Genomic DNA, 14,590 nt, shown 5'->3' with positions numbered 1-14,590 from the left:
TCTATGAACTGCTTTGTTTACAGCTAGTAGGAAGGTTGCTGAATATTCCAGTTACATTTACTGTGGCGTAAAAGAGAACGTGGCTCCCTGGGAGTCCTATGCTAAACCAAAATGCTTTCTGCTGCTTGAAGTCACCTGGGAATAGGAGATCAACACCTCCAGACATACTGCAGCCTTGCAGCTACTTCCGAACCTTAGAGCTTGAATGCCTCAATCCCTTAATCTTCCCTTATAGGTGACACTAATTCTGTTCTAGAAAATCAACCTCCATGTCTGACTTGAGGAGAGCCAGTCATCAAATCCTGCACTGTAATCAGTAATTGTTTTGTATGTCTCAGTCCCAAGTCTGAAAGTACTCAAGAAGTGAAAACATATCCTCACATACCTGATATTATATGGTGGTAAAAAAAGGGATATAGGTTTCCATTGGCTTCTATGGAATGACTTAGATATGCATAGAAAAGTTCCTTCTGTGTTATTGCGGCAGTTTTGGGTTACTAGTTGGACTTGATGGTCTTACAGGTCTTTTCCAACCTTAACGTTTCTATGATTCTATGACTCTATATGTTGTATCGAAGAATATTTTCATATTTCCCAAGTATTTTCTGTGGGTTACTGTTCTTATCTTCCAGATAGTGTCCCACACCAGCTACCAGGAGGTCTGAGGCAAGGAAAAGCTTGTTTTCTAAACGTAGTGCAAAATAGCCTAACATTTATCCTTGGCACCATAATAAGAGTACTGTTAGGCCCTCCTGCTTCCCAGAAGAAGGATAAAAGTTATAGAGATACAGTGACCTACCATGTGCATATTAATTGCTGTGAATAAATACCACTGTTAATTTAATGAGAGCTAATAAATGTTTCTTCACTTTTTAGACCTTAGAATTTGTTTGGATGTAATAAAACTATTTTAATGCCTCTATATGAGTCTAGCCACAACCTTTCAAACTGCAGTATTACAATACTTTTTTTTACATTCAGTTGCAGCATGAGATCTGCCTCAAATTATTGCAGAACTATGAGGAAAGCAGGCCTCTGGAAACTGGCTTTCTTTAGATTCACGCTAGGGTAATGTAGTATTTTGGTTCATGTTTCTTTCTGTAAAATGAGAGGCATTTTGTGTAAGTGGAACTGTTAGGAAATAACCCAGATTGTTTGTATGGAATATCTCTGTGTATCTCTTCATCACTGTGATTTGCCTCTTGTGCTGAGTGTTTTGCATTAGTTGCTCAGAAAACATCATTTTCGGTCAAAATGTGTACCAAAACTTCTTAAAAGTGGAATTCAGCATTAAGAGTCACAAGGTTATGGTTTTGCTCATACACTCTGGTTTGTATTCTGCTTAAGCAGCCTTCCCAGACAAAGCAATGGTCAGCAAAAGCAGGCTTGCTGGGAACAGCCTGGTGCTGCTGTGTTGTCTCTTGTCTGTGGGTAATGCAAGAACCATTCATAGCCTTTTAAACCTTCTTCAGAGCCTACCAGAGCCCTTTCTGAGGCTGACAACTATGCTGGGATTAAGGAAAGTGCTTTCTAATGTGTGACTTGAGCTATCTGATCCAAAAGAGCTCTGCTTAACCTCTTTTCAGCTTGATTAAAGGATGCTCATACCTGATTTATCTCATGTTCAGCACAACAAATTGTCACAGCAGTTACTATATTCTGGGATGCAGAGTACAACGTCTTGGAGGATTTCTGCAGTTCATCCTCCGCTTACAGGGGTTACTCTTCCTTTTTTTGTGTGTTTCTCTGGCAGGGGTGCAGCGCCAGGTTGCCCACTGCATGTGGAAGGGGAGTGGAGCAATCAAGAACTCCTTCTGTGACCCAGTGACTCAGCCCAACGGGCGGCAAAAGAAATGCTACGAGAAGGACTGTCCGCCCAGGTAAGGGGTACTGGAAGGGTTCTGAGGTGGTAAATAGCAGCCTTATTCAAAGGGAGATGTTGTTTCTGATACCAGATTAACGTGGCACCCACAGCCTGCCACGGTGAGAGCTTCCACACACTACAGAGCAAGCTGTAGAAACCCCATAATAAACAAGTCAGAAGTGAGCAGCCCTGAGAGGTTTCCAAGGCAAATTACTGAGCAGTCTATGCTGGAAATGGTGGAGATTGCAGTCTCGTTCATGTGTGTAGATACTATTTTTTTCATCTTGGGTGCAGGTGGCCTGAGGACTGAGTAAATTCTTATTTATTTTAAAAATTGTATTCCTGTCTTAGCTCAAATGATAATGCATTCCTGTGCAGTCCAAGTACTAACTTACAGAGAGACCTTTTGATGTTGTTTTTCAGTATTTTTTGATACTCCTTTGTCCTTTTTGTGAGAGATGATGGGTGGAAATGCCCACTTCTATAACTAATTTTTATACTTTCTCTGTAACGCATTATTTGGCATCTTTTTATCATGTCCATTTGTATTTTTAACTTTCAGTGAAGTGCAGCTTTCTTCATTATGTGATCATGTAGGAATAATTTTTTCCATTCTCATAACACTACCTTAACTCCTCTTCATCTCAAGTTTTTGTCTTCTACCATTTGAGCGAGTAGTGTAAGGAAGACTAACCACAGCAAAAATTCCAGGTGTCAGCAAACTGTGGGCTTGTACAACAGACATAGATTTGCTGGAAGAAATCAGTATTGGTTTTAGTTTCATGCTTTAGGTACTGTAACATCTTGCTTTTGTCTTTTTTGTCTTTGAAAGTTGTTTATCATGCTGTTCACAATAGTATACCACTTTTTCCCTAGTAATTCTAATTCAATCAGAATAAATTGAAGTCATGAGTCCCCTAGAGCTCATTCTGTTGCATTTGCCAGCAGTGAATTTCATGGAACTCTAATCTAAAAAATTCTACATAGCTGTTGGTTTTACCAGTTGTTTCCAAGTATCTTCACAACAGCACATGATGTTTCCTCTGGGAATTAAATCTTTGTGCATGCAACCTAGACTACCAGCATTTCATAACTCCTTGTAGAATTATGGAAAATCAATTGATAATCAATATGGTTAAGCAATTGATAAACTTATTAACTAGTCGACTAGTTAAGAGCTGAGGCTACACACATACATCAAGGTGTTTTTTATGGCACATATAAACTGTGCTATCAATTCCAAAGTTCCAAATTAACTCAATTTGTCCCATTTGTTCTAAGTGACAACATTATTTGGACCTGCTCTTGAAAGTGAGGGAGCAGAATTTGTCCCTTGTTGAGCACGTTGTAGAATTATGTAATACGTGAACAAGCTCTTCCGCAGACCAGGCAGAAAAGCTCTCGTGTGCTGACAGCCCTGATTGATGCTTCTTAAGCTCCTTCTGCACCGCAGAGGAAAGCACTAAAATAATGACAAAATGCAGTGCAGGAAAACCATATGTTTAGTTCTGGAATCATGTTGTGTGTTTATTTTTCTCTTAATAACATAAGAGTGACTGTAGTAGTTTGACCAAGGGACTGTCTAAGTCCCTGTTCTGACTCTCAGCAGGACCTACATGCCTAAGGAAGAATAAAGGCAAGGCAAATAAAAATCTTATCTCTTCTTAATGCTCTTCCAGCTTCCAACTGGTTTTAATTCAAGGCATTTCCAGTGGTTTTTATGGCTTTTCTAATCAGTAACCTCCAATGGACCTCTCTTACAAGTACTTGTCCAGCCTCCTTGTGCAATGTTGTAAAACTTCTATTATATAAACTTCCTTTGCAGGAAGTTCCACAGCTTTAATCCCTGTGTGAAGCACCACCTCATTTTAACTATTTTGAACCTGGCTCTCACTAACTTCTGTTGGTGGCCCTGAATTCCTCTGTTGGAAGTGATGGCAGTGAAGAATGAATTACTATTTACCCTTCCCAAGCCCTTCCTTTTGCAGATCTGGTCTCTGTTCCAGACTGTAGTCTCAGCATTGCATTTAGCTGGTATTTTCTTTCCATGGCGTATGTGCCACCTCTAATCTAGATAGATGGTTCATATCTTCATTTGAAATGCAAGACATTTTAATACAGTTTCTTGGCTCATTGCTCTAAAGAAATCTGAATATTGGAGGAAGGTGTGACTGTCCCACGCAGCATTATATAGGATAACTGAGAGTCCACATGAAGCTGCTGAAGACCAAGTGTTCTGTAGAGAGGTGTAAATTCTGTGCTAGAGGTGAGGACAGTGCTGTTAAACACAACACTGCAGGAGACCTTTGGTAAGTGCTGCAGCCACACAACTGAAACCATTGGATGATACCCCACTTCTCAACAGTGAACCTCATTCCTTATAGTAACATCCTGTCTAAAAAAAGATGGTTGTTCTGTTGCATAAGCTTCCGTCTGATGATCTGCTAAATCCCACTGGTGGAAAACGTGCTACCATGAAAGAAGCTACTGGACCACGAAACCAGAAATAGGTAATTAATCAAGCAGTAGCTACAGACAAAGATGTTTGTGACTCTCATAAACCAGATCTTATCTCATTAATTCATTTCAGGAAATTAGTTATAAACTGTTTGAATTACAGGCTTCTGATAAGTCTTAGCATTCTGGCTTGTTAGCTGACTTGCTCTGCATTTATTTTATACTTATTATTACATTTATTATTACACTTTCTACTAAAATAATTTGGAGCAAAATGAATAAAATATTAAATTATCACAATACATGTGTGCGACATTTTGACTTGGAACAAAATAAAGATGGCTGAACAGCTGAGAGTTAAAATGTACAACTTGCGTGATGTTGCTCAGTAGGAGTGCGACAAGACTGTAGCTTAAATGGTTGCTTTTTTCCATGTTAAGGTATGGAGTATGGTTTCCAGTTACATGTTTCTTTGGTAGGCAGGTATTTGGTTCCATAGGTGTTAAAATTAGAAGTCAATAGATACTACTTGAACAAGAGTGAGATTTTAACTAGTTATAGTGTTGTGAATAAAAGTTTTGCTTTGCCCTGTGTAGAAAATTGCCTGGAGTCTTTTTACTCTGACTACCCACTTCAACAGAGTAACCTTAAATTTCACAAGTATGTAGAATCTCCTGCTTTTTATCTGCTATTACCCTATTGTCCTTCTTTCAGACTGCTTAGTAGACTTCCAACAGCATAATAAGAATAGGAAATCTCATTTCTATTATAATACACAGTGAGAATCCATGCCCTACTGGTGTCTGCCATGCCTGATGCTATACAAATACTGAAAGAAGATGGTTTTTTTTTTAGTTGTGACATGGCAGAGGGAAGGAGGGCAGGAGGGAGGGAACATTCAGCCCCATAGTCATGATTTGGTTCCAAAATCCCATGCTTCTAGTTTTTCAACATGTTGCACACTTCATTCAGCACACATCATCTAGGCATAGATTGGGACTGTGTAATGGACAAGGCTGTTGAGCTCTGCCTAATTTGTTACAAACCTTGGAAACTCAGTGTGGGAGGAAAAAAGATAGGTCTCATTTGAAGCAGCTGAATGCCTGCTAAAATAATCCGATTTTCTTCCTACGTCTATCCCAGGTTTGAGTGCAGGAGCACTCACAGCTGCAGCTGAAAACTACCTGAGGTTATGTTTTCACCAAAGAGGCTGCTCTGTGTTTTGACAGTCTCAGGAAAATTAGTGTTCACTCAAATTAATTACCCAAATCATGCATTTTGCTTGTTTGTTTTTGTTTGTTACCACAATCTTTCCACGCCATGCCTGCCTGTGGAGATAATGTTGTTGTTTCACTTTGCAGGGACCAGGTGATGCATTAATGCTTAGGAACCACTCAGTTGCTGTAGTGCTAAATGCCATCAGAAACCAGAGATAGGAACAAGTATTGGATAGTGACTTCCATCAGGCTTCAGTTTCTCTCAGCTTGTCCCAGTCTCTCACCACAGTCAGCACAGCTACCTACTGTTTTTCTTCTTTCTGACAAGTGGACGGTAGATGTTTTGCATTCTGGGCTTTGCCTTTCTTCCCCTTTGGCTGAGACACCACAGTTCAGGTCCTAACCAGAGACCAAGAAGAGACAAGAGTGCACATGCTTCCGTGTCAGGTTTCTCATTCTTGAATGTTTATGGCATGTGCATGTACCTTAGAATGAAAATAGGAAAATGCAACATCAGAAATTCTAGTTACTGATAAGAATAAACTTCCAGTTAGAGCAAGTGTTTTGAAGTGTGTGTGGTAAATGTGGTGTCAGACAACTAACTGCTTGGCTCATCAGTACTGTTACCTGCACTGAGTGAGGAAGAACTCTACAGAGGAAGCTACGTGGCTAAATGTATCTTTAGTTTGACCACGAAGATGCAATAGGATAAATTCTTACTTCTGGAATTTTCTAACTGTGGAGCACCTTACTTTCTTCCATGACTTTTAGAAAGCGTTTGCTGTGATAGTTAATCACACACCATTACTGCTGCTCTGTGGTAAGCTCTGATAATTTATTGCTAGGAGTTTGATATTTAAACCTGCAAACTGTTGAACCCTTACTCAGGGCCATTTGAAAATGGTGAGGAGGATAAGGGGTGTCAGCCTAGGATGTCTGTAGCTTGAAATACGTTATCTGGTTCCATTAAAATTAATAGAGCAATACACATTTATAAGTTCCATTGTGCTGAAATGTCAGCAATTTACAAGATTGTAGAAAAGATAAAATTGGAAAGAAGATGCAAGAGGTGAAAACAACCCTGAAAAGGCTTGATTTAGGTGGTGATAATATATTCTCCTCTTGTTTATTGCTGTGTTCTGCTGAGGTGTGCTCACTTTTTCTCTTTAAGTACTTTAACTATTTTAGTTTTTCTTTATTGTTTGCAGAAGCCTGCAAGAGCAAGAAACAATCCGAAGGAGGGCAGGGGGAGGACAAAAATATTTTGGCTGTTTTGTTTTTGTTTGTTTGTTTGTTTTTTTAATTGCAGGAATGTCCAGAAGCCTTGCCACTGGGTTACATTTTAGAGCATGCAGCAAAGGGCTTCTAGGGTAATTTAAAAGGAAGTGCTGTATGTACAGATAACTAAAGAGAAGAAAAATAAGTGTAGGTACTGAAGAGAAGACCAGATGTTTGCACAAATAAGCTTGATTGATCTCAGTCCTGGTTGTCTTTGGGGTTTTTTTAATTATAAGGAATAGATATCAGTGCCTTCCAAATCAGTGACAGCTCGCTTGCAACTGAAGAACAAATTAATTAAGGAACATGGAAATTAGAGTGGAAAGGGGAGAGGGATTAACTGAAGAAACCGGAAGTGCAGTAAGATGGGAGACAAATCAAGGAGCAAAAACTATTATAAATCTGGATGTTGAACTTCGATGGATTTATCAGAATGGGATTATTTTTTCTCTAAGTTCATGGACCTTAAAAGGAGAAAAAAAACCCCAATATAATGGTATTGGTTGCAAGCCAGAAGCAGTTTTTCCTGCCATTTTGTCTAGAAAGGCATTTTCTAAAGATATCCCTGCTTTATTTTCATTGTAAGGCTTTGTCATGACCTTCTTCAAAGCTCAGGAACAAGTAATATTGTCTAGGAGCTTTTGTGGTTTAGAGTTTACAGGCTTTTTATACAGCAGCTCGAAGTTGTGTACACGCCCAGGGCACTCTAAACTGGAAGGAGAAAGACTTTTCTTGGTTTGATTTTTTTTTTCCTTTTTTTTAAGTATAAAGGTAAATCTTTAGGCAAACACAGTTAATGTCAATGCTTCTCAAATAGTAAAAACCCAGAAATTTTTTGCTCTCCTTTCTTATGGAAGATAGATAAGCAGGTACTTGATCCACTCTGGGTCAGCATGAGAAAAAATAGGTGGATGAAGCTGGAGAAAGGCTAAGGTAAACCAAATACAAAGGGGATAGCTCTTTTCAGGAAGGTATTTTGCATTGGAAAATACTGCACTAGAGGAAATTATCTTTAATTTGGTGGAACATTGCATGTGTCTTCTACACTATGGAAGACTGACTTTAATCAGGAGAGGGACACATAAGGGGTTTTTTTTTCGCTTCATGAAGGAACAAAGTACCGAAAAGTCTAGTCTAGTGCAGACCTGGACACTAGGCCCAGAGGGAGAGCACTGCAAGGCACTGATCCCTTGTGGGAGCAGGCAGCATAGCTCTGACTAACCTGTTTTTGGGATTGTGTGCCTCGCTGCTTCCTCTTATGGGCCAGTTTGAGCAGTTATGCAGTACTGGAGGCATAGATGTGTAAGGGGATCTTCTCCACCTCTGTGCTGTCATTACAGACCCTCCAGTGATTCTTATTTGTTAACTCCTCTGTACTGAGGTAACAATAAACAGATAAACAATAGGATACAGTTAATAGATTACTTGGTTAAATAGACTTGCTAGCAGTTCCTCAAATTTGAATTTGAAAGAGTATTTACTCAGTGGATTCTTACACTTCAGGAAACATAATACTCAGTGCCTACTTCTGTCTGGGAATCCTACCTACTTCTGTCTTCTATCTTTCAGTGACTGGCTGGTGTTAGAGCACAGGGGAAATGGGAAAGCTTGAATGATCTGGACGTAATGTGAAGAGCATGTATCTGCACTCAGATTTTAAGTCACTGATTCTTTTTCTTGTAGTCTCTGACCTTTTTCTTAATGTGCTTGTGATGGGTTGTTTACTGATGTTTCTCACCCCCCTGGTTTTCAGGTGGTGGGCAGGGGAATGGCAGAAATGTTCAACCACATGTGGCCCAACAGGCCAGAAGAAGAGAACTGTACTTTGCATCCAGACAGTGGGATCTGATGAGCAGGCACTGGCTGTCACAGAGTGCCAGCACCTGCTTAAACCAAAGACCCATCTGTCATGTAACAGAGATGTCTTGTGCCCGTCTGACTGGACAGTGAGCAACTGGACTGAGGTAAATTCATATTTTTTTCCAAATGACCTATTATAGTCAGCAGAGGGGACCAACAACCTGCTGTTTTGCTTCTTTTAAATACTTGGTTTGTTTGTTTAACGTATCTTCACAAATTTTTGGTGCAGAAGAAGAAAAACTGCCCTGCTTGCTAAATACCTCAGGAAGTGTTCCTTGCTAACTGTTTCTTGACTTGCTGAGCTTTTGGGACAGTAGAACATGGTTGAGTGCTAAAAAGTCTGTGTGACACTCATGACTGTTGTGGACCAGACTGGGAGGGAGGCTCTACGTCATATCTATAGGCCTACAAAGAAGTGTTTTTACATTCTTTCCATTTCTATCTCTTGCATTCCTGACTCTGCCTTTCTTCCCATAGCTTGCAAACTATGGAGACGTGGGAATTGTTCAAAGCTGTGCCAGGGGAGATTCAGGCTGTACACTGGGAAGCATTTCTCTACTGGAGGGTGGTCAGACACTGGAACAGGCTTCTTAGAGAGGTGTTTGATACCCCCAGCCTGTCAGTGTTTAAGAGGAATTTGGACAATTGCCTTAACAATATGCTTTAATTTTTGGTCAGCCATGAAGTGGTCAGGCAGTCGGACTAGATGATCGTTGTGGGTCCTTTCTAAGTGAAAACGCAGTATTTTCTTTTTCTGAAAACTCCTCTCTCTCCTTCTTTCTCCTCTTTTTTTTTTCACTAGACTCACTGCTGTGAGAACAGTGTCACATAATGAGCTAATAAAATATTGTGACAGTATTGGTTTGGTTTATGCTGCTCACATGCCATCATCAGAGAATGTTGATTGTTTTGTTAACTGAGCAACCACTATGTTTTAAATGCCTGTGAGAACTTAGAGTGGGGTTACATGACTAGCAGTACAATTATATAGAAATAACATGTTGCTGTTACTCGTGCCATTGGATTATAAATGCAATTTACTGACAAAAGTAGATTTCTACATCTGTAGGAACTGGAGAGGGAGTGTAGGACAGGCTGTTTCACCTGCACAAATGACAGGATTGTCAGGAAACTTGTAACTCCAAAATGTTCCTTATTGGTGAATGTAAGAGAGAGATTTTACACAGGTGAAAATTCCTGTTGCTCGAAACTTATCTGTCTGTTAGAAGATCCTTCTGTGTCTTATAAATTAAGCATACTTAATTAGGCACATAATGAGAATAGAGTGTTGTAGCCATTCTGAAATCTCTTTTTCTTACATGACTGTAACCTAAACCAGAGATTTTCAAAACTAATTCTGGAGACAGGCACTACCCCAAAAAGTTAATAAGGTTGAATATTCCTTTTAACTCCCTTGAATGCTAGTACAGATCATGCAAGCGGCAAAATCTGACAAAATAAGTGAGTTGTGTTTTTGTTTAAGCAGCAACATAGTGTTAATTGTTATCTTCCTCAATAAGCAAAATCCTTTACTGAATAACTTCAGTGGCCAGATTGCAGCTGAGGTTAATTTGCACAGCTCTGAATAACTGAACATGCTATTCATCTGGAAGTGCAAGGACACCAGACAGAATAGCTAATGAACTTACCTACTGTGAGGCTATTCTGCTTGCTTCCCTGCTCCTGTTGCTGCAGAGCTGATGTTATTTTACAGGTGTGAACAATAAAGAGTGCCCCAGTAACACAACGTCATTGGTGTTTTACTGCCCTGTGACCTAGCTCTAAAAGAAAATTAGATGTGTCAGGGGCATCAGAGTGCTGGCGAAAGGAGTGTTCATCACTTCACGTCAGGCACCTGGTTATAAACCCCCTGAGTTAGCTGGTCAGGCTCCCTCATATCCTAGGAAGAATTCCTCGGGTAGGTTGTTTGTAACATCTACATTCATACTCAGCCAGTCATCCAGCCTTAGTATCTCAGACCAGAGAGGTGTGATTTCACGAAGTCCTTAGTGGAGCAACAGCTTGTGAAGGCATGGCTGTGCCTGTGGGGCTGAGGGTGAAAAACGTCACAGAAAAAATGGCTCTCTTTAGCTTCCAGCACCCTTTATGCACAGCAGTGTTCCCATTTAAATAGGAGCCAGATAGGTTAATTATTTTCAGTAGTCTGTAATTGAAGAGGGACATGCTAGTGGCTCTGGCAGACTTGGTGGTTGCTCCATGACTGAATGAAAAATCCGTTTCATAAAGTCAACAAGGGTGTGTGAGCTGCATGGATCATCAGAGCAGGTTTGGGGCACTGTAAGCAGCACTGAGCCAGTCAGATGTGGGTTTGATTGCAGGTTTTTAGTCTGTTTTTTTATAACCCTGGTGGAAAAAGTGTTGGCTAGATGACTGTTGTGAGTCAATGAAGAAATCAAAATCTATTGTATGACTTTCATGTTTTGTCTTTATTGTGTAGGCTTTTTTTCACTGCTGTTTCCTCAAGGTGACATTTATTGTTCTTAAAATTTGGAAAGAACTCTGTGATAGCAGAACATCCTAGAATGAAGCACTTGTTCTTCAAGAAAAGCTTTTTAAATGATTATTTGTAATGATGCTTCTGTATTATAAACAAATGCCATCTGAACCTTATCAATATGTGCAGCAGAATGAAGAGGGGATGTGTATTAATTCTATTTCACTTGCAGTGCACAGTTACCTGTGGTGGTGGAATAAGGACTCGTAATGTCACTTGTGCCAAAAATAGTGATGAGCCATGTGATAGTTCCAAGAGACCAAACTCTAAGGCCCTGTGTGGTCTTCAGCAATGCCCTTCTGCTAGAAGATTCCTGATGCCCCCGCTGGCACCCAGAAGAGGCAAGATCATAATCAGAAAAACAACTACTAATCCTGAACGGAATCTTCCTCGCAGGATACTCAGACCAAGCCCAAGGTCCTACACAACAACAAAAACACCCAGGCATGAAAGTGTAACTCCCTGTTTGCCTACATCCTCTGATTTGGGTAATGTCTCAGAAAAAGAGGGAACAGCCAATAGAACAATACAAAATAATTTTGCTGGACCGAGTGATGCTTACAATTATCCAGTTGTTTCTACTGAAAACAGTTCATATCAAAATACTACTTCGTGGCCTATTTATAACAGCTTAAGTACTAAAATTATAAGGCATTCTGAAAATACTTCTGAAAGTGACCCAGTTTCTACTAAAGAGAGTGAGATGCACAGAAGTGAGGACACTCCTATTTCCTCATTTACTAGTAATCCGGAAATAACTTCCAGCTATGATTACTTAACCGAAGAATCTGATGACATTGATGGGCCTCTTGGAGTCAGCAAGAAACCAGCTGGTCTCTTTTACAGCACAGAACTCAATTCTGAAATCAGAACCAGAAACACAACCCTAGACACTGTCTCTCCTGTCCTTCAAAATGAGAGCGTGACTCCCCAGTCTCCACCAGCATCTCACCACCAAGACCCTTCTATGCTCCTTCCTGTTAGCAGAGCAGCACAAGGGCTGGCATTTCCAACAGCAAACTATATCAGCCTGCAGATTGATGTACCAGTTGTAGAAGTAACTACCCCACAAGCACCAGTTGCAGAAACGCCCACAGTGCTTGGACAGGTACCAAGAGACCAGACTGACAATAGAAAAGAAGTAAAGCTGCCTGACATGGTAACTACCAGCACACAATCCTCAGCTCTTGAGCACGCTCTGAGGAACCAAAGTGCAACATCTGAGGGTGTTTTAGTGAATGTCACAGAAAACAGCCGTTTAACAGCACCCAACAGTTTGCCTGGTGATGCCTACTGGATAGTAGGCAACTGGAGTGAGGTAAGTTGTTTTTAGCTTGTAAAAGTGGAGAGTGTGAACAGCTGACTGAACCACTGCTGAAATGAAACTTCTTAGTTTGTCATGATTATCTGAAATGAGTACCATACATTCATATGAAATACTTGACACAAAAGAGTTGGTAACTTGGGGTATCTAGGTTGCTTACATAGAGTGAATATAGTCATCAGGGGGCCTGGCCATATATTACAAACTTTTACTTAATGTCCTTCCCACTGTAAAATTTTATTTTTATGTAAACAGGGTTCTTTTTCTGTGAATGGATTTTATATGCTTGGAATCATAGTATCTTAAGTGAAAGAGTTTGGTATCTGAACTAATTGTCTCATTCTTCTAAGGCCTTTTTTACCAAGCTAAACAGAGTCAGATCTGGAAACCTCCTTGAACTGATCTGCCTCTGTCTCAGCACTGATGGAGAAGGTCTGTTTCTTTGTACCTGCTTACCCTTGGCTCTACCTGGAATTATTATAGAATTGCAGAAATGCAGAGCCCAAAAGGACAGCAAGAGTTGACTTAGTGTATCCCATGGCAGTGGAGGCACATCTAGACCACTGAGATAGTGTTGGTGTCCTTGTTTGGATGCAGCCAGTGGGTAAGACCCCTGAGCAAGAGCAGGCTCTGTCATCACCACATCAGTAGTTGTTCAGGACGTGTGTTCCTGATGGCAGTTTGAAGTTTCATCTTGTGTCTTCCCATGGCCAGGTGAGAATGACCTTAGCTTCCCGTGTTCTGGTGAGACAGGTGAAGCATTTCCTCCTGCACATGCCTAAATACCTGCATTTAGATCTGCTTCGGTACAAGAGCCTACAATAGAATTTCAGGAGAAAGGTTGTACCCCCAAGCCCACCACAGCCTGAGCAGAGGTCTAACACAGAGATACTACAGTCTGTCCTAGTCATTCATTATCCACCTTAGAAATATTTTCCTTATACATAGCCAAAATCTTCTGTACAGAAAATGAAGATTCCCTTTTTTTACATAAAGACTGTGAAGGAAAATTTTCTTCTTAATAACTGTTCTGAGGTCCAATTTCTAAATTCTTTTCAGATTTTCCTTGTGTTTTCTAAATATCTGGTGACTGTTGTTCTCATCCGGACTTGCTTCAGTTTCATCACATATTTCTTCATCAGTGATGTTCATTGTGGCCCCGGCTGACACATAGCAGATAAAATGGAATAATTGCTATTGTTTTATTTATTACTGTCTTTGTGAATGCTGGAATCAGATTTGTCTTGTTTTGTAACCATCTCGCTTTCACTTTTTGAATTTGTGGTCTGTTGTAAACTCTGGATCCCTTAGTACAGTATTTCTAGATCAGCAGATGTCAGATGTTCTCAGTTATGTTTTGAGACCTATATATATGCATGTATATGTGTGTATATATGTGTATGCATAAAAAGTTTTCCCTAAATGCAGTATTTAGCATGTATTTTTAAATTTCACTGTTTTCTTATAGTTTTAATGTGGTGAGGTGTCTTTGAGTTCAGATTTCAACATTCCTGGCAACTCTCCCAACTTGTCATCATCTGCAAGTATTTTAAGCGCATGCTGTCTTTCATTAGTTAGCTAATGAAAATACTGAAGAGAGCCTGGCTTTGGACAGAGCCCTGCAGGACTGTGTTTGAAGTGTCAGTTCATTATGACACTGAACCAACGAGGACCACTTTACCACACTTTTAACACTGATCTTGTAATTATTTCACCTAGACTATATTTCCATCATTTGTTAAAAGAATGCTTTATACAGACATGTAAAAATGCATCACGTCAGCTGGCTCCTTTTCTTCATTAAGCCATGTATCCCTGTCAAAGCAGGGTATTAGACTCAATTGAATAATCTTTTCTAGATAGGTCCATGTGGGCTTTTCTGTTGCTTTATCATTTTTGTTAGTATTTGCCATTTTGATCTTCATTATTCAGTAATTTGTTTTTTATGTTCTTGTGAGGTCAAGTTGGGTGAAGCATTCCATTAGACCACAGGTAGGACTTTTTCTTTTCCTAAAAATAACTTGAAAGATATTCTTATCGAATCCTCTGGGACTTTTCCAGTCTATAGAAAAAAT

At 40.0% G+C, this 14,590-nt stretch overlaps 1 protein-coding gene across 1 annotated transcript in view; it reads left to right on the top strand.

The window, feature by feature from the left end:
• Positions 1-14,590, top strand: part of ADAMTS12 (ADAM metallopeptidase with thrombospondin type 1 motif 12) — a 144,670-nt gene that overhangs the window by 115,454 nt on the left and 14,626 nt on the right. Inside the window, exons 17-19 of the mRNA XM_027634663.1 lie at positions 1,754-1,880; positions 8,570-8,780; positions 11,364-12,509. Coding sequence (XP_027490464.1) covers positions 1,754-1,880; positions 8,570-8,780; positions 11,364-12,509 — 1,484 coding nt within the window. The remainder of the gene's footprint in view (positions 1-1,753; positions 1,881-8,569; positions 8,781-11,363; positions 12,510-14,590) is intronic.

The sequence above is a fragment of the Corapipo altera genome, unplaced genomic scaffold, assembly GCF_003945725.1.
Source record: "Corapipo altera isolate COAL_440 unplaced genomic scaffold, ASM394572v1 61411, whole genome shotgun sequence".
NCBI lineage: Eukaryota > Metazoa > Chordata > Aves > Passeriformes > Pipridae > Corapipo > Corapipo altera.
This window is presented reverse-complemented; position numbering and strand designations above follow the sequence as displayed.